At 39.4% G+C, this 19,840-nt stretch overlaps 1 protein-coding gene across 1 annotated transcript; it reads right to left on the bottom strand.

The window, feature by feature from the left end:
- Positions 1–1,687: 1,687 nt before the first annotated feature.
- On the bottom strand, positions 1,688–19,248 carry ttk (ttk protein kinase). Its single transcript, XM_034127194.1, has 23 exons — positions 19,127–19,248; positions 18,541–18,628; positions 18,222–18,444; positions 17,672–17,778; positions 17,437–17,580; positions 17,213–17,327; positions 17,042–17,123; positions 16,703–16,808; positions 15,969–16,191; positions 14,845–14,951; positions 14,509–14,652; positions 14,253–14,419; positions 13,917–14,062; positions 13,641–13,767; positions 12,858–12,950; positions 12,599–12,756; positions 11,839–11,990; positions 11,600–11,724; positions 7,064–7,138; positions 6,790–6,966; positions 2,282–2,369; positions 1,976–2,058; positions 1,688–1,899 (listed from the first exon to the last, which is right to left on the bottom strand). The coding sequence occupies exons 2-23, from the start codon at positions 18,626–18,628 to the stop codon at positions 1,831–1,833; spliced, it is 2,799 nt and encodes a 932-aa protein (XP_033983085.1). The 5' UTR covers positions 19,127–19,248; the 3' UTR covers positions 1,688–1,830.
- Positions 19,249–19,840: the final 592 nt, after the last annotated feature.

The raw sequence follows: 19,840 nt of genomic DNA, 5'->3' as shown, positions 1-19,840 counted from the left end.
CAACCAAGATCGTCTATTCAAGTATCACTATGTGGAGGGGACCGTATCTAGCCGAAATCCCGCCCATTTAAAAAAATAAATAAATAAGTGTATTCCAAATTTTTCTTTGATACTGAAGGTTTTATATTGTTATGTTGTTTGATATTTAAGTTTGTCTTTTATAACAGTATCATAAATTAACGAACGAGGAAAGAAGGGGTTCTTTGTAGTACCCAGACAAAGTCGCAGAGTGAGACCTCCTGTTTGTTTCTCTCCATCCCAGCCTCCACGAACAAAAACAGGTTTCTGATTGGCCAAAAAGGAGGGCGGTGTGCATGGTAGCGATTGTGGATGCGGTCAATGCGTACCAATGTTACTGGTAGTGTCTAAAGTCATGTCATTGTCAAGCTGAAGCTGCAGCTGTTTCACTCTTGAATTTAACCTGGGGACTTTCTGCAACAACTCTAGCATGTACTTTAACTATACTGTATGTATGCAAAAGTGCTCAAGTCCTGTAAAAGGTAAAACCAGCCACACCGGTCTCCGTTTGAATCTTGATGCGCGTATATTTATCCTGTTACGGTATTGGGGCTTAGAGCAGCCGAAAGGGACGAAGAAATACTCGAACTCGAATTTTAGCAATGTTTTCTCACAGCGACACACAAAAAAAACACTATTTTATAATACACACTACAGATTCATAAATTGTGTTTTAACACGTACACATTAGGTATTTTTAATTTATAAAATAATCCCTTAACTCCTGTGGAGATTCAAACTGACTGCATGTCATGTTAGCAAAGTTTGAGGTGAATGGTAAGGGTAACTTACCTACACTGTCAATACTAACAAATCCGTTATAATTCAAGTTTGTAATAACCTCTCATTTTCTTATAATGGTATTTGGCTCAATCACTTCCCACTTTAACCTTGACACATATTTAATTATCTTATTGCTGTTCTGACACCTTAATTTACCTACGGGGAGACAATGTTTTATCATGTGACCATATATTAAATTCCAAATAATTTAAAGGGGACCTATCATGCAAAATGCACTTTTGTACGTCTTTTATACATGAATATGTGTCCCCGGTGTTCCAGGGAACTCACCAAGTGTCAGAAAACACAACCCTCTCTATTTTCCTCCATACCCAAATCTCTAAAAAAGGGGCTGCAACGGATCTGATAAAAACTGATCCAGATTTGAACACTGTCCTGACGTCAGGACAGTGGCGCTACGGCTATTGGGCCAACTCCACCAATCAGGAGGAGACAGCCACGGCCATTGCCCTTCGAAAGCGCTGGAGACGCTGTAGTACATATGCCAGTAGATGGTGCTGTTCTCACAGAATCAGCCCTTGCAAAAACAGAGCTAGAAATTGTCAAATTGAGCAAAATGAGGCATGGCTAAAATGCATGATCTGTTTGGTATTTTGAAGGAGAAAAAAAAGTATAAATATGCCTTATATAGGTATGGTCCTACACTATATTATTCAAATATATCATGATAGGTCCACTTTAAATTAGTGAACCATGATCCAATAGGATTTATTAAGACCAATTGTATATATTCAAACCCATTGCACAATATCACTTTTATTCATTCCACATATTATCTTTAATATTGTATGGAATCGCTAAATAAATCAAATTAAAAAAAAGAAGGAATTTTACAGAAGCTTTTACACTGCTGAACCAAGTAAACATTTCATTTATAAAAGGGATTTTTTTTAACACAATAGGACAACAAGATGGTTCTAAACTGATTTTGTTACAAAGTTACAAGTTACAAATATAAATGTGTTATTTCTACATGTTAAAGAATATACTGTTTCTGTACTGAAGTGTTCAAGAGAAGGACTTTGCACACTCTGCAACATCCAACTTCCTGCCGCTGCTGCACATTCTGGCCAGATTCTGTTAAAGCAGAAATCAGAATTAGTATTTAAAGGAACTCCTGGATAGAAATTAAGTTCTTGCAGGCAATTCTTACATTAGCTGCTCGGATGATGCTGCCTGGAGACTGGAGGGCTGCGAGGTCTGTTAGGATCTTCTGCAGATCTCCGTTACTTGGACCTGAAACAGGAGAGCACAGGTCAGAGTCACATGGGGAAAAGCAACGTAGGCAATGATGTGTGTGTGTGTGTGTGTGTGTGTGTGTGTGTGTGTGTGTGTGTGTGTGTGTGTGTGTGTGTGTGTGTGTGTGTGTGTGTGTGTGTGTGTGTGTGTGTGTGTGTGTGTGTGTGTGTGTGTGTGTGTGTGTGTGTGTGTGTGTGTGTGTGTGTGTGTGTGTGTGTACCTCTTTGTGCATGTGAATGCTGTAGGTACGGATGATCCAGCAGTTCTTTTAAAGAAATTCTCTCTCTGGGGTTTCGTACCAAGCAGCTCTGCAGATAAAAACAGCTTATTTGTAATTTACCAATTCAACACAACTGTCAAGTTAGCCACCGTGTTAATTTGATGTATTCAGAGAGCAGTGCAGTGATAGTGTATTTTCGTAGGCGGACCAGGACGGGAGCATCGCGAGTTCTTCTTCGAAAAAAAGCAATGGGATTTCTTCATTGGATTTTAGAATATTACAGTAAGCAAGCTCAGAGTTAAACACGTTTGTGAAACTTACACATTTTGTTCAGCAGGATAATCTCCACATATTAACACCACATGATGAATATTGAAGTGTAAATGCTATCAGCAGAAGTGAAAATCTAACATTAGGCTATAATAAAACTACATGTCAGTTGCATGACTTCTCCTCTTAAGGAGATTAAAGGTGGGGTAGGTAAGTTTGAGAAACCGGCTCGAGATACACTTTTTGTTATATTCCATGGAATGCTCTTAACATCCCGATAGCAATGAATATCTTAAGTGCTTTGACAAAAAATCCATAACAAAATGTCATCTGTGGAAGCCGTAGTACTGTAAAAAGCACGACCAATCATTTTAGCCGGCCCGGCTAAAATAACTGGATGGCCTACCTGCCTGTCAGCCTTTCATCTGTGCACAAACTTATCTCGTGCCCTCATTGGTCATGTGCGCGTTCGTGTGTGTTGGAGGAGGGGCTCTGTAAGGAAGTGGCAGATTTTCTCCGGTTGTGTATTTTCAAATTCTAGCGATCTCGAGCCGGTTTCTCAAACTTACCTACCCTACCTTTAATAAAAAGGCTGCTAATGTTCAGCGTGATGACATCATGTAGGCCAGAGTTTCCCACACAGACTTAACTTGGGTGGGCCGCCCAGGTATATTAACGGCCGCCAAAGTATATTTACCCATTTAGGTATTTTTACGCCATCTGCGATCGATTAACTTGTGGACAATGATCCCTCGCTCTACGCCTCCTGTACCCAGGCCCGGACTGGCCATCGGGAGGACCAGGGGGTTTCCCGATGGCCTGGCTTGTTAAGTGGCCTGCTGGCCTGAGGATTTTATTTGTATGTATTGTGAGCGCAAATGTGGGTCTGCCTCACACAGGGTGACTGGCTGTCTACATGATGTGGCCTGCCGACATGGCCACTGTCATACAGATCATAAATCAAAGCCCTTGATTGGTCTCTGTGTGTCATTCAAGCTTGGGATAACTACAGCTCAGGGGCCTCATTTATAACGCCTTGCGTAGGATTGACGTGGGAAGGTTGCTTACGTAGTACAAAGCAAAAAAATAGGTACAGAAATGTTCCGACATTTGTCGATTCACAAAACATTGCGTACCGGCGAGGGAAGTGCGTACGGCACTCCCTACGCCTGTTTCCCTTTATAAATCACAATCGACTCGTAACGCCCATATTTGCCTATAAATAGTCAAAGAAACGCCCATTCATTCATTCATTTTGACTGACTGCATGAAGAAGATCGCAGGAAATGACGATAGAACAGCTAAAAAAGACATCTCACACCGTGTCAGATTTTGGTTATTTTGGGGAGGTCGAGATAAATCATATTGTTTGGTGGATGCAGTTTGAACCAGAGTAGCAGCATGGAGGTCGGATCGTCACCAAAATAAATAAATAAGTGGTCCGAAAAAAGTTAATGACAAAAAAATTACACATAGGCCTAACCTTACTCAGGCAGTGTGTTTGTACCGGGGACAGGAGACACCCCCTTGATGAGAAACTGTAAGAAATGATCGGGGAATCCCTCCGGAGTGGAGTCATGACGACTGGATCTGAATTATTTTGTTGTATTTGGTGGTTTGTGTTCCAGCTGTCGATCAGCAAATATATATCCATGATCCACCAGTGTGGTACCAGATTGATGCATTTAACTCCAAAATTAAAAAACAAATCTTACCAGGGGGGGCATGCCCCCGGACCCCCCTAGAGGATTTGAGGTCCACCCCCACTTAAAATCACATGGATAGGTTCCCAAATACATTTACAATTTTTTTTTTTTTAAATAGAACCCATGTCCATATGTTTATTTGTGGGTAGTAGATTTAAACTATAGGGCTATCACTATGGGCAGCAACACTGTAAATATTGACAAATAAATCCAGCAAAATGGCACAAAAAAAAACTGGTAGTGGCCTGGCTGGGTTTATAATTTCCGGCCTGACTTATTGTCTCGGTCCGGCCCTGCCTGTACCTGTTTGCTCTGCCATCGCGTGAAAGGTCTGCTAACAAGCTACCAACAGAAAGGTTAATGTTGTTGCACGCCACACAGGCACGTCACGTCACCGGTATCGTTAAGGTTTTAACGGTACTACTACTTTTATCGATACCGCTTATCGGTCTGGTCTTTTAACGGTACTTTTATCGGTTCTTTTGGAGAGAAAAATGAGGTAAACTAACTATATGTTGTATGTCAGGGACTACGGATGGAAATTAGCTCAAAGCTCAAATCCGGCATATTTACACTTGAAGCATTATTTGTCTAAAGTGTTCATTAATGTGCATTGTCCCTATTCAAATAAACGATTAAAGGAAAAATGAAAATAAACAAATTGTGAACAAAACTAACATTGCTTTTTATTTAAATTAAATACATAATATTTCACATCAAAAGAAACAACAGTGTTTTAACAAATGGTATTAAATAATCTGATGACAGAACTGCAAACAGAATGGCTGAAACTTTAACAAAATAAATAACTCTAATCATTAGCCCATGTTTGTATCATTGAGTTAGCTCCGTGTGTTGCTGCTAGCATACATAATATACCTGACGTGGAAACGTTACTCGTGGATGGGGCTACAGAGCTACTAGAGAGACAGTCGAACCCGGTGCATTTCTCCGTCTGGATGTGGTGCACTTTTGCAAGATGTTTAGACAGATTGCTCGTGTTACCGCCCTTACATGCTAAACTCTCATTGCACTTTAGGCAACGAGCGAGACGGGTAAAGTTTAACCACACCTCGGAGCGCGTTCTCTCCGCCATCTCCTCCGTGTGTGTGTGTGTGTGTTGCTGCATGTAGCAGCTGCGTGTGTGTAAACTGCCCCGCCCCTTCGCAAGCAGGCGGGGGAGAGAGATCTCTCGTCTGGATTGGAAAGATCGAAAATACTAAAAATGACGCATTTTGCAGTCTTTTTGCATGTTAGAAACGGAGTTGGCGACACTAAAACTGCAATATAATGTTTGTGTAGCAATAATACACATGACATATTTTTTACATGTCTCCAGTACCGATAAAAAGACCGATAACGTCGGAGCTTAACGGTACCACGGTCTTTAATAATTCAGCCCCGGGGCCCGTTTAATACCGGGGCTCGGTACCCATCCCTACCGTCACCCTCACCAGTATATTTCAGATCTGTGGGAAACACTGTAGGCACATTTAGTCACCTGTTTTCATGACACAGGAGCTTCAGACTTTGACCAGTGGAATATTTACTGTTGTATCTTATACTCGTCTAGATCTAAAATTAGCTTAGCTTGTATTAACTAATTTACGGGGTTTAGGACTCATTCCTGCACCACTCTATAGCTAAATATGCATCAATATTTTTGTAAAAACCTGTAACATACTGCAGTCTGTAAAACAGAATTTTGTCTTATTGTATGCTGGAGCTTTATTTAAATATGAACCGTCATAATAAATTCAAAACATCAAATTTCTTGTAATGTACATAAGTGTTTTAAGAGGTGAAATATTATGCAAACGTTTATACAGGCAGATTAACATCTAAGGATTTAATGGTTCTCCATAACCATGATTCAATTAGATCTTCAAATGTAAAATAAAATAAAATCCAGCACTGATGTCGATGCCATTGTTTGAGGCTGAATATGATATTGGATCATATGCCCTTACAATGGCCATTGACATTATGCTACATGGCATCAAGGTGATATATCCACCCTGTTTTTGAGAATGTACCACAGTATGGCCGTTTGGTGTAGTTTAAATAATAACAATAACATTTCCCAAGAAATGGCAGAAGAATATTTTACACCAGCAGATCCTGAAATGCAGTTTCCTGTAAATGGTCATTCTTGACTGATATAACTCACGGGAACGCAAAATGTCACGCGGTGACTTAAGGATAGCACAAGTATTTTTCAGTTGTTTTCCAGATATCAGGCAGTAGCCATTGTCTCAAAAAGCGGCTGAGTTGACAGAAAAAAAATAATTTAGGATGTCGATCCTGCTTTTGATTCTGATGATTAATTCCAAACCTCATTCGGAGTGATTATCAATTCAAAATCAACACTGCAACACCCCTCGTTGCATCCATTTTGGCAATGGCCATAATAAGCAAGTTTACCGTAATTTAAAGTATCCCATAAGAACGCTAAATACTGCCAAACTTGTGAAATGTACCCTATATATATTTGTATTCACATCACAAGTTAGTTTAGTCGTGGTCTCTCACCTTCAACACATCCAGCAGATCCTTCTCCGAGATGTCAGGAAATTCGATAGGGTGGGAGGTGTCGATGATGGCGTGCAGCTTGGCGATCTGATTGGTGATGCTCTGGAAGGGAGTCTTCCCGTACGTCATGCAGTACAGGATACATCCCAGCGACCACACGTCACCTTTTGTACAGATCTTTAGGATAAATAAACAAAAACAAAATTGTTTTCACCACTGTGCTAAAATGATGAATTATTCCATCATGTTTGTTGAAGTGACTTGGTAACAGTACCTTAGATCGTGATTGTCCTGGCTTGGACGAAGTGTCTTTGATGGCTTCAGGGGGCATGTAGCTCAACGTTCCAACCTGGGTTTAATAAACAACAAAGTTTTACATAAGTAGAGGCATTTCCATCTGAACTGTAGATCTAAAACAGCCGTCAGAATACATTTAAAATATAAACGAACATTTGAATGCTGCACAGTTTCTCTTTTTATTGCATGTCTATTCACTGTGTTTTAAGCCAGTATTTTTGCAAAGTGGCAGATAACAATGAGTCTACACTTATATAATTAGTATTAGAATATTTGTAGAAGTAGACTAGATAGTAGGGCTGTGCAACTAATCGTATTTTAATCTCGATTACGATTTTGGCTTGCAACCAGGGCTCTCGACTAACTTTTTTCACCATCCTCCCGGAACCGTCCCGAAATACAATCTAAGCCATCCCGAAATGAATGTGGACCGTCCCGAATTTAAAATATTTGTTTTTCTACATTATCATTAGTTAAAATCTTTCAAAGTGACCTTTAACATAAATAAAACATCATACAAATCATTAGATGATAATTCATCAACCTTTTTATTTGAGTAAATCAGTCAAACACATAAACAAAGGCCAAATATATTTTTTTAAAACACACAAGCGAGAAAGTTGCTCTAATATTGAATCCAATCAAGTCCCATCCAATTAACAAAAAATCCAACACTCTGTCCTGAAGACAGAAGACAGAACCCAGAGTAACCACTAACCAGGATGACAGTCTGTAACACAGTCAGGAGACCTTTACAAACTGCCCCGCCCCCTCGCACACAGACGGGGGAGAGAGCTCTCTCGTCTGGATTGGAAAGATCGAAAATAAGATCGAAAATACATCAGACGCATTTTGTAGTCTTATTGCATATTAGAAACGGAGTTGGCCAAACTAAAACTGCAATATAATGTTCATGTAGCAATAATACATATGACATATATGTTTTAAATGTCTCCAGTACCGATAAAAAGACCACTGTTGGTACCACTGTCTTTAATAATTCCGGCCCGGGGCCCGTTTAATACCGGGGCTCGGTACCCATCCCTACATGGGGAGAGGCGCAGCATATTGCTAAGGACTAAATGCGATGGAGAGTTCTCATGTCAGCTGCAATGACATGTCTGGAAACCCCCTCTAGGGTGCCCCATGCATAGCGCGCCGTCAAAAGCTGCTTCATAAGTTAAGTTTTGTTTCTCCGCACCGGGGTAAAAAAATGGTAGTTACATCACAGCTGTGCGGCTGGCTGACAGCTGTAGCTACGTACTGTGTGTGTGTGTATTTCGCGGGTTGCTAAATGCTTTGTGTGTGTTTATGTTGACAAGGAGGTTTAATAACCGTGTGCTACACAAAACGTGCAGTCAGTTTCATTTTCATCGCCGTTCGTAGTAGAGTTAGCAGGGTATTTTTATTTTAACTCTCACCCCAAATTCGTCCCAAAATTAATTTGTATCCTCCCGACCCAATTTTTTTCGACGACGGGACGTCCTTAAGCTCGAGCCCTGCTTGCAACGATTACGAAAACAACGTAATCGAAATAAAAGGATTATTTTGCTGCGTGCGCTTTCGCCCCTCCCTAAAAGCCCTCTCGGCCAGGTTGTGAGTGACAATAGTTGTGTGAGTTCAGCGCGAGCGAAGATGGCAGAACAAGAGCAACTTGTGAATAAGAAAGGTAAAACCAATTCCGCTGTTTGGAAATACTTTGGGTTAAGGAGTCCGACGTGGAACAAAAGAAAGTACAGTGCAGCAGGGGCGGACTGGCCATCTGTGTGTTCTGGAGAATCACAGACGGCCGGCTCGGCTCGCTTTTTTTTTTAAATTTAAAAACGTCATCATTTCAGTTGCGCTGACAGGCGACAGAGGTCCACAGTTTCCCCGTAGCGAGGCTCCCCCGTTGACAGTTCACAAGCGTGCCCCCTCGACTTCATCCACCACATCACAGTCATCAATTAAGGACGCGCTTCACAGTGCAACAGCCAACTCAACCGGCTCGCAAAGACACAAAGATATAACACATGCCATCACATTCTACATAGCTAAAGACATGTGCCCAGTTAGCACGGTTAGCAACTAGGGGTTTAAGCAACTGGTTAACACTATGGACAACTGGTTAACACTATGGACAACTGGTTAACACTATGGACAACTGGTTAACACTATGGACAACTGGTTAACACTATGGACAACTGGTTAACACTATGGACAACTGGTAACTGGTTAACACTATGGACAACTGGTTAACACTATGGATAACTGGTAACTGGTTAACACTATGGACAACTGGTTAACACTATTGACAACTGGTTAACACTATGGACAACTGGTTAACACTATGGACAACTGGTTAACACTATGGACAACTGGTTAACACTATGGACAACTGGTTAACACTATGGACAACTGGTAACTGGTTAACACTATGGATAACTGGTAACTGGTTAACACTATGGACAACTGGTTAACACTATGGACAACTGGTTAACACTATGGACAACTGGTTAACACTATGGACAACTGGTAACTGGTTAACACTATGGACAACTGGTTAACACTATGGATAACTGGTAACTGGTTAACACTATGGACAACTGGTAACTGGTTAACACTATGGACAACTGGTTAACACTATGGATAACTGGTAACTGGTTAACACTATGGACAACTGGTTAACACTATGGACAACTGGTTAACACTATGGACAACTGGTTAACACTATGGACAACTGGTTAACACTATGGACAACTGGTAACTGGTTAACACTATGGACAACTGGTTAACACTATGGATAACTGGTAACTGGTTAACACTATGGATAACTGGTAACTGGTTAACACTATGGACAACTGGTTAACACTATGGATAACTGGTAACTGGTTAACACTATGGACAACTGGTTAACACTATGGACAACTGGTTAACACTATGGACAACTGGTTAACACTATGGACAACTGGTTAACACTATGGACAACTGGTAACTGGTTAACACTATGGATAACTGGTAACTGGTTAACACTATGGACAACTGGTTAACACTATGGATAACTGGTAACTGGTTAACACTATGGACAACTAGTTAACACTATGGATAACTGGTAACTGGTTAACACTATGGACAACTAGTTAACACTATGGACAACTAGTTAACACTATGGATAACTGGTAACTGGTTAACACTATGGACAACTGGTTAACACTATGGATAACTGGTAACTGGTTAACACTATGGACAATAGTTAACACTATGGATAACTGGTAACTGGTTAACACTATGGACAACTAGTTAACACTATGGATAACTGGTAACTGGTTAACACTATGGACAACTAGTTAACACTATGGATAACTGGTAACTGGTTAACACTATGGATAACTGGTAACTGGTTAACACTATGGACAACTGGTAACTGGTTAACACTATGGACAACTAGTTAACACTATGGATAACTGGTAACTGGTTAACACTATGGACAACTGGTTAACACTATGGATAACTGGTAACTGGTTAACACTATGGACAACTGGTTAACACTATGGACAACTGGTTAACACTATGGACAAGCGTTACGGATTTCACCAGATCTGCACTGCCTGCCCTATATGACAAATGCCGTGGGGAAGTTGAAAAAGATGTGGCTTCAGCTGAATACTTTGCAGTTGAATTATACTTAAAGTTCAGTATCTTACTGTTAAAAAGATACTGTTCAAATTGTTATTTTAATTTTTTTGAAAGTTCAATGAATGAATGTTTTCAAAGTCAATGAATAATCGTATTTAATAATCGTGATATCAATATTGATCAAAATAATCGTGATTACTACTAGATAGATTAGCAGGCTGAGTAGGATTCCTTCCAACTAATATGATCCAAACATTTTCATGCAGAGTCAAAATAAATAATGTAATAATTTCCAAGATCCACATCTTGTCTGAACCAAAAGTAATATTCTGCTTCATCGATATTTCTGTCGTCTGTCGTGTTAACCCTTTCAATAGCAACATTTTGTATAAGGTCACAAAAAATGACACTCTCGCTCGGCCCGCTGACCTGTGTTAACTGTGTGTCGAAGCAGAAATCAGATAGCACCATAAAATCATTGATATCACCACGTTGACAAAAGTTCTACTTGAGTTATCCTCATAAATCAAATGTGCATAAATAGAAATAAACAATTTAATCTGGTCAATAACTTTGTTGGAATTAAGAATTTTGTTAGAGGATTTTTAGGGTCATAACCTAATAAAATATGACAATAAAAAAACATTATAAGCTTAATTCAAAGCATCAAAAAGGAATTGGGTACAGCAGTATATAATATATTATTATTTTGCATGTATTTGTTGTGCATGTTTTTCCCTTTTGTCTGCTCACCTGTTTGCAGCTTCTAAAGAATATCTGGTTCTTAATACACTTTAACTGGATTTAAACTTGGATTTCATTTTTTTTTTTTTTTTTTTAGTAAAGAACGCACAATTTACACCACTTGTCAAATCTGAATGTATGAAATAAATCTAACCTGTGAATCCTTCATAATGCTCGTCACGTCTGGTTGGATTCTGTTTGCGATGCCAAAGTCAATCAACTTCAGCGAACCGTTCACAATGACAAAGTTTGCTGGCTTCAAGTCACTGTGGATGATTCCTGCATGGAGGACAGAGGACATTTGGAATGGTTAGAAATGAAGAGTGTGCCTTTTAATAAACAACACTGGTATTAGATGATGGAACAATGATGCTAGCTTCATAGAAAGATCACCGTGGTTGTGGATGGTGTGGACGGCCTCCAGCATGTTCCTCCAGTAGAACTTCCTGTCCAGTGGATTCACAGTTTTGCGGTTCCTCAGCCAAGTGTTCAGATCCAAGTTCCCACACTCCATCAGCATGTAGATGTAGCTGTTGGTTATTTCACTGCAAACACAAAGACAAACGTCATGGTTTTTGTAACAGAAATCTAAATTACCTGTAGACTTCAAGAGCTGTTATGGAGTTTAATTTATTTTCTGTGTAAAATGTGTCTTAACGGCTGAAACACCCAAACTTATCACAAAGAAAGATGTACATTTTTCATCTAATAAGAACAAAACTGTGTTGCGCATATATACTGTGCTTTGTTCTATGAGAGGACAGGGTGCAAGTAAATTCATAACCTTTCAAGCTCTTTTAACGTAACCAAAAACAAATATATTTCAAGAATCTCAAATACCTAATCGTCATATCTGAATGGTTAATATAAATTATATTGAACAAAAATATAATGTAAAAATATATATTTTTTGGAATTCCTTTAAATCAACAATAGTAACTATTCATTTTAGTGGTTATTCAAATGATCCTTGATTGTATCTTTTGATCACAATTATTTAATGCATGGCTAGCTCATTTTCATGAGAATAAAAACAAAATCAATAACATATGGGTTCATTTTGCAAATAAAAATTAATAAAATAAAAATAATACATGTTCACAACCTAGCCTTGAGGTTAAATGAGTTATATATGAACCCTGCATATACTCACTAGTCGTAGAGCTTAATGATTTGATCGCTGTACAGCTGCAGGTGGTTCAGATGCTGAATCTCATTTTTGTAGCTCTCTACCGTCTGAGCGTCAGCTTCCTCCAGGTCGACGTATTTCACGGCAAACAGCTGCTTTTTGTGATCCAGGACCTGGTAGACCTAAAAAAAAAAAAAAAAAGACATTTATTATAGTAAAACATCAACACAAGCAAAGTGTCGGAATGCTGGATCACAATATGAGTTGTCTACGTATCCATTACCTTGCTGGACCCGCCACGTCCAATTATCTTGAGAATGAAGAACTGTTTGCCATTAATGGTGATGGTTTCATTCGACAACGCAGAGAGAGAAGCCTAGAATTCAAAAAACACAATTATTAATTTATTACTTATGTTAGTAATTTCATAACAGAGAAATCTCATTCTAGATGTCCAGATACACAATGCATTTCCTGTCTGCCTCATAATTTTATTTATCAGTGATCACAGATTACCCAGGTTTTATCTTATCATACGGTTTATAGTTTAGTTTAATTGTCCTAGCTGTAACTGAAACATCAGAATACTTTATTTATCCCGTGGAAAATTAGGTTTAATGACAGTTGCTGAATTTTATAATTAAATGTATAAATAATAAAATTGAAAATTGAATAAAATACAAAAATATATATAATAAAAAAACATATAACGTTATAAACAATAGACGACGTTAAAATAAAATGTTCAATTACAGTAAAAATAAATATTGATATAACCATGAGACATACGGAGTTAAAGTGAAAATGAAACCGTATATATACAGTGTTGTGTTTGTAATTATAGAATATTAATGATGAGATGCACAGTTTAAAAGGGTTTGGCAGCTGATGTTGAAGTAAGGGAACAGATATGTGAATAGTAAAATAGATACAAACAAAATAGTATTAGTTATAGTTGTTTCCTAATCAGTAACGACAAATGTTTTGGGTCAGGGAAAACTTGAGGACACACGTCCCAGATTGAATTTCTAGATAACAGCTAGGGTAGGGCAGGAGCATGCTGTACCTGTGGGGTCTGGGAGCCTGATGCATGGTTCAGCGGTGTGCACGGCTGCTGAGGGGGTGCAGCTCTGTGCGCTGCCAATGCAGGGGAAGGCATTTCAGCAACTCTCTTCACAACAGGAGTGATGAAGCTTAGGGGGAGAGAGATTGAGAGGGTGAGACAGGGCTGTTTTAATAATGCTAAAAGCAGCACATAAAGTTTACAAAAATATTAATTTTAGGCAAAGTAAGAGCAACTGATTCTGTTTCAGACCAGCAGAAACCCAAGTGAAGAATATACCTGTTAGCAGAGGGGTTTCTGTAGCCGTTTGGAGTCTGACAGACTGTCTGTCGGTTCGGTCTGGACGGTAGATGGCAGGATGGAGTGGGGAGAGACTCAACAACACGTGGAATAGGTCTGGGGTCCGGAGGTGGTGTTTGTTTATCCTAGGATGGAAATCATTTGGAAAGATTGTGATAAAGTGATAAACAAGGGTAAAAGGATAAATCATGCCTAAATCTACCAGCAAGCTCACAACAGCGTACCAAAAGGATTTATTTAAGATGTTTCTGCACAAGTGTATATTTTATGAAAGATTTGCACAGAAATAGCAGATGATAAAGAATGTCCTCGGACCTCTGGGGAAATGTGTCGGCTTAGGGATGTTGGAATCTTCCACTCCGATAGAGGCTCCCAGCTGGAAGCTTTGGGCTGTTCCACTGAGCGGCTCACAGGGACCCGAGCAGGGAGATAAGGCTCCGGGTTTCTCCCAAAAGAAAACCCACTTGCACCTACCTGCAAATCTACAAGGGAAAAAAACAGTCAAAATTAGTGACAAACCAAGTCCAACTGAGTGCTTTAACTCTTTCGGTGCTCCTCAGTGAGTCCCTACCTGTGGAATGTTCCTCCTCTCTGTTGGGCATGAGCAGTTTCTCTCCAGCTTTCAGGTTACGTACGGCCCCCTCCAGCAGCTCTGCTGGCCTGGCGTTTAACGCCTGGGCTTTGTGCAGAATTGAAGTTGCCTTGATCACATTACCTAAAAAGCAAGGAGAAAGACATTTGTAATTTCACTATGTTTTTAAGTGTATGCTGCACAAAGGAAACCTGAATGTGTTCCATGGAAAATGTATTTACAACGGTATGTATAAGTACTTTTGCTCTGTTTTGGTCTATTCTATGTTTCAGATTTCTGGAAAATAAAATAAATAAAAGAAGAGAAAATATGTACCTTGCGAAAGCTCAAACTGAGCATGTGCTACGTGGACGAAGGCAAAGCCTTTACAGTTGGATCTTGCAAGTATGAAATAATCCTGAGCATCTTCAGGGTCTTCAATCCTTCAAAAGAAAAAGAGAGAAATTGAGTCACAATTAAAAACCTGACATAGCTTTGATGCTACAATTCATTTAGCCAACAATATCCTTCGTTGACTTTATGAACTGATTTTATCTTTCAGAGCAAAAACAGCCTTTCCACACAGGTGTGTACACATAGGGCTCATGAAGTATGATGATGTTAACATTTAATCTAAAATTAATTGTTATTAAAGTATTAACTGTATCACCAACACAAAAAAGGCCTCAGGCTTGGCATAAATTCAATACTATTTTTTTGGGGGGGGGGTTAGAATCGCCCTGTTGTCCCTTAAAAACCTCTTTAGTATAATTTAGTCAGTACTTAACAAGACTTTAAGTCATGTAAAATCTTTTAAATGGTAACCACAGCCCTTATTTCAGGTCTTTTACCCAAAGCCCATTGACTTCAAGACAAGGAAACCTTAAAGGTAGGGTAGGTAAGAATGGAGAAACCAGCTCGAGTAAGCTAGAATTAGAAAATACACAACCGAAAAAAATCTGCCTTCAGACTTCCTTACAGAGCCCCTCCTCCAACACACATGAACGCGCACATAACCAATGAGGGCACGAGATAGGTTTGTGCACGAGATGGAAGGCTGACAGGCAGGTAGGCCATTCAATGATCTGCCACGAGCCGAGGCAGATCATTGGTCGTGCTTTTTACAGCGCCACGGCTTCCACAGATGAAATATTTGTATATATTTATTGTCAAAGCGTTTAATTTATTCATTGCTATCGGGATGTTAAGAGCCTTCCATGGAATATATAAAGTGTTTCTGAAGTGAATTACCTACCCTACCTTTAAGTGTAAAAACGCCGGCTGATTTTCCGGTTTTAGAACAAACCAAAAAAATTAAAATCTGTAAATATGATAACACAATGAAAAGGATATTGCTAAGAAAATGATCGCAATCTTAATATTTTTTTATCAGCAACATACATCAACACCTCAAAGACCCATGTCTTTAATGTAAATATAGTATTTTGATCCACACTCACCCCTTGAGTTCTGCATATCTGACCAGTATCCTGGCATAACAGGCGTTTTTGTTGAACTTTCTTATTGGCATGTAGGAAAAGATTTTAGAGTAACAGTTCTTGAGCTTATTGAGCACGATGATATCTGTGTGAGGGTTGCCTCTCTTCTCCAGGTCCGTCAGAAATGCCCAACACGACTCAGGAGAGTTGGTATTGACCACCTGGTCAAAGTTGAAGGTAACATCTGGCAGGGGAAAACAAAATGTCATTAAAAAACTCAATGCCCAGTATTCATAGAGCTCTACAAGTTTTACTGGACTATCAAAAGAGTGGTGCAGGAATGATTTCTTAAATCCGGGAACGAGAAACGCCATTGCCACAAACATTAGCCACCTTTAGCTTAGCGGGGATCCCTAAAGTCATGCGTGATGTAGTTAGTTTATAGCCTAATATTAGCTATTGACTTCTGGAGATAGCATTTACGCTTCAACTATTATATAAGTGTCTTTAATATGTTGAGAATATCCTGCTGAACAAAATGTGTAAGTATTATAAATGTGTGTTTGCCACAGATCTTATTTTCTGTAATATCCCCAAATTCTCAGGATAGTATGACTCCCATTGCTTTTAGATGAGGTAGCCCTTGCGATGCTAACTTTCCGTTTACCCTACCAAAATACGTAATCACTGCTCCACTCTGTAAGCTGCAAGACATTTAGTATCCATTACGTCACATTATTAAGGTTTTAAAGTACCATCCATTCTGGAGGTGTCCCTGGTGCTGTGCGTGTGAAGCAGTGTGGTGGTGGAGTCCACGGCTGCCTGCTCCTCCCAGGTCTGCTCCGGGCTGACAGCTGGTGGCTGAGAACACAGTAACACAGGAGATATATTACACTTCTGTCTTTGAGTCAGGCTGGATATCTTCCATTCTGACATTTCTTGATCAAAACTACTAGAACTCATTTATACTCACTTTAGAGAATAAACTGTCTCCATCGTATGCATTTTTCATTGATGAAATATTTGGTCATTCATGTCATGCAATATTTGAAAAATAAAAAGCCTGGTAAAGTGGGATGAAAGGAAAGTCTCACCATGCCAACTGCTCTCTTGCGATGAGATCCAGATCTCCATCCTGACAGCTGCTCATCTGAGGATCCACCGTGTTGCTCTGTCCTGCACAGCGAATATCAACATGATGTGCCATACTCCCTCAACCAAACAGAGGGCTAATTAAATGTTAGAAGTTGTCAAATTGTTCTTACCCTGAACCAAAAATGCTGGAGAGCTGTAAATCGCCTGTGCCGTCTGATGTTCTGCACACTTTCTGGAATACTGAGCCTTGTTGGACCGCACTGTGTACATTACTGCTGGACGACACTGGCAGAAAGAAAACAGCAAAATGTGAAAATCAAACAATTAATTATGATATGATAATACTGTATTGTAACAGCTTTCTACTAAAGAGGTATCATGAATTAACACTCACATGGTAGATTTTCCTTATCCTCTGAACAGTAGAGTTGTGTTTTGCCTGACTGCATGCTTTTCAACGCAACCTCCAACTGTTCCTTCGGTTTGGCTGCCAGTTGAAGAGCATTCTGCAATATGTAAATGCCTCTCTTTGTGTTGCCTGGGAACATGATACAGCAGACACTGAAATACGCCATATAAACACGCCATTAGTGTGTGGTTATATGTACTTGAAGGTCAAACAGCCCTACCTTGAGAATGTTCAAACTGTGCATGTGCAATGTGAACAAATGCAAAGTTTGGGCAGTGAGATCGCGCCAAGTTGAAGTTAGCTTCAGCCTCATTCACCTCCTGAATTCTAAAAAAAGGAAAAGAGGACCAACACATTAAACGCTTATCCTACTGCTTTTTATTCAATGTAATGAAAAACAAAGACTTAAAGAAGAAAGAGGACAAAAGTCTTTGATTGGTTGCACGATTAATTGAAATTTGATCTAAATGGCAAAATGGTCCAGTGCAATATTTAAAACACATGATGTAGAACTTTTGTTAAAGGCAAAATGTGTATTAAGAAACACTTGTATTAAGTAGTGTGGAGTGGCAGAGATATCTAGTGACATCACTATGTAACACTTGCGTTTCTATCAGTTAGTGTTCCAAAACATTGCAGTGATAGGTTAAGGGGTGGAACATCTCTAAGCAGTTTAACAATCACAACAGAGCCGGATTTGCAATTCATTTTCTTTTCCCAAATCCTGCAGCCCCAGGCTTTGATATAAAAATAATAACTTGGTGACTCACGCTTTTAGTTCTGCAAATCTGACCAACATCCTGGCATAGCTCTCATCCTCACAGTGTTTTCCCAGTGGCATATTGGAGAACACTCTGGTATAAAAGTCAATAAGTCTGGTGAGGTGTTTACGATTCATGTGAGGGTCTCCTTTCTTCTCCAGGACCAGCAAATATGAGCGGCATGATTCAGGTGAGTTAGAGCCAATAATCTGCTTAATATTGTCTGTGTCATCTGCAAAAAACACAAAGTGATGATGACTTTTTGAACTATGGACACATGGATAATGATGTAAATGGTTCCCACAGAGACCGGACTGCTGAGCATTACCTTCATTGAGTTCGTTTTTTATTTTGTTGATCCTTTGATAAAGCATGGCAAGCTGCCGCTTTCTGTCTGTGTGCTCCTCCTCTTCCATCTGAACATGAGGGGTAGATCCACAACATTAGCCCATATGCGATAGACACCAAACGCCGTTGAAAATAATAATGATTAAATGATGTCATACTTTGAATGACGATGTGCCAAAGTGATACACATGGCTATATAAATTATTTTTGAACAAATCAAAAAATGCAATTGTTACGTTAACACAATGACATACCTACCGTTTCGTGCATCTCTTTATTAGCTTTCTTATATATACCCATGTAAGTGTGCTTGCAAGCAAGAAGTAGTAATACAATTGTATATTGAAAAAAAATTATTGGACACTGTATTTCCAGTAGAAAAAAAATACGCTCTTTCGTCTTTTAAAAGAGAGTTAGCTCAGGTAGCTACATGCTAACATGTTGTTAACGCTGTTGTTAACGATCGCCGGGTTTAGCAACTAGGTTCTGCTATGGCACACACAAAGTTACACACATACATTTGCATCATTGTTAATGGTAAATAAATATATTTCAAAGCGTCTCACCGTGTTTATGCTGTCATTAATCACGTTTCACTTAGAGCAAAATAAAAGCCTCGCCTTCAACTGCCAGTTTTCAAATTCGCCACTTCCGTCCTAGCTGGGTGATGATTGGCTAGTTCGTGATGCAGCGCTTACCCTCAGACCCTCAGACCATGGATGTATAATAAGAACTGGATACAGCGTGGGAGGCGGGGCCTCTTTCATTCCTATGAGAGTTGCTCATTCGCGCATGATGATAAAATGGCCCAACTTTTGATAGAGCGAAACGTCACAGATTACCCGGCATGCCTGAGAAGTACCCGTATGTGCGCTCATAGCGCATGCGCAACTTTAACCATGCCCCCCAAAATGCTCGTTCACATCAAGCACGTCAATTTGCGTACACGTAACAGCACCGCACGTTCATGACAGCATGGTAATGGTTTGTTATTATGATAGATTTGATATTAACGAGGCGGCAGTTAGCAGCTAGCGGTTAGCTAGTAATTATGCTAATTTACACATCAATCGTTATGTACTTTTATATTACGCTGTAACAGGATCTAGTGATATCCAAGCAACAGAGCTTCATTTAGCATGAAAGAATTATTGCACTGTATATATATATATATATATGTATATATATATATACAGTGCAATAAGCTTCTTAGTGCAATAAGAAGCTACAGTGACGTTAATCGACGTCGGTAATATTAACTTTATTTAATACAACATTTA

Source organism: Trematomus bernacchii, unplaced genomic scaffold, assembly GCF_902827165.1.
Source record: "Trematomus bernacchii unplaced genomic scaffold, fTreBer1.1, whole genome shotgun sequence".
NCBI classification, from domain to species: domain Eukaryota; kingdom Metazoa; phylum Chordata; class Actinopteri; order Perciformes; family Nototheniidae; genus Trematomus; species Trematomus bernacchii.
This window is presented reverse-complemented; position numbering and strand designations above follow the sequence as displayed.

What these genes read in the sequence shown, in the direction of transcription:
- ttk (XM_034127194.1), bottom strand. Translation starts at nt 18,628, where the DNA reads ATGGAAGAGGAGGAGCACACAGACAGAAAGCGGCAGCTTGCCATGCTT. An exon ending in GGATAAGGAAAATCTACCAT is followed by an intron (nt 17,328 to 17,436) that starts GTGAGTGTTAAT and finishes TCTTTCTGCCAG; the next exon opens with TGTCGTCCAGCAGTAATGTA. An exon ending in CAGGCTCCCAGACCCCACAG is followed by an intron (nt 12,951 to 13,640) that starts GTACAGCATGCT and finishes TTTGAATTCTAG; the next exon opens with GCTTCTCTCTCTGCGTTGTC.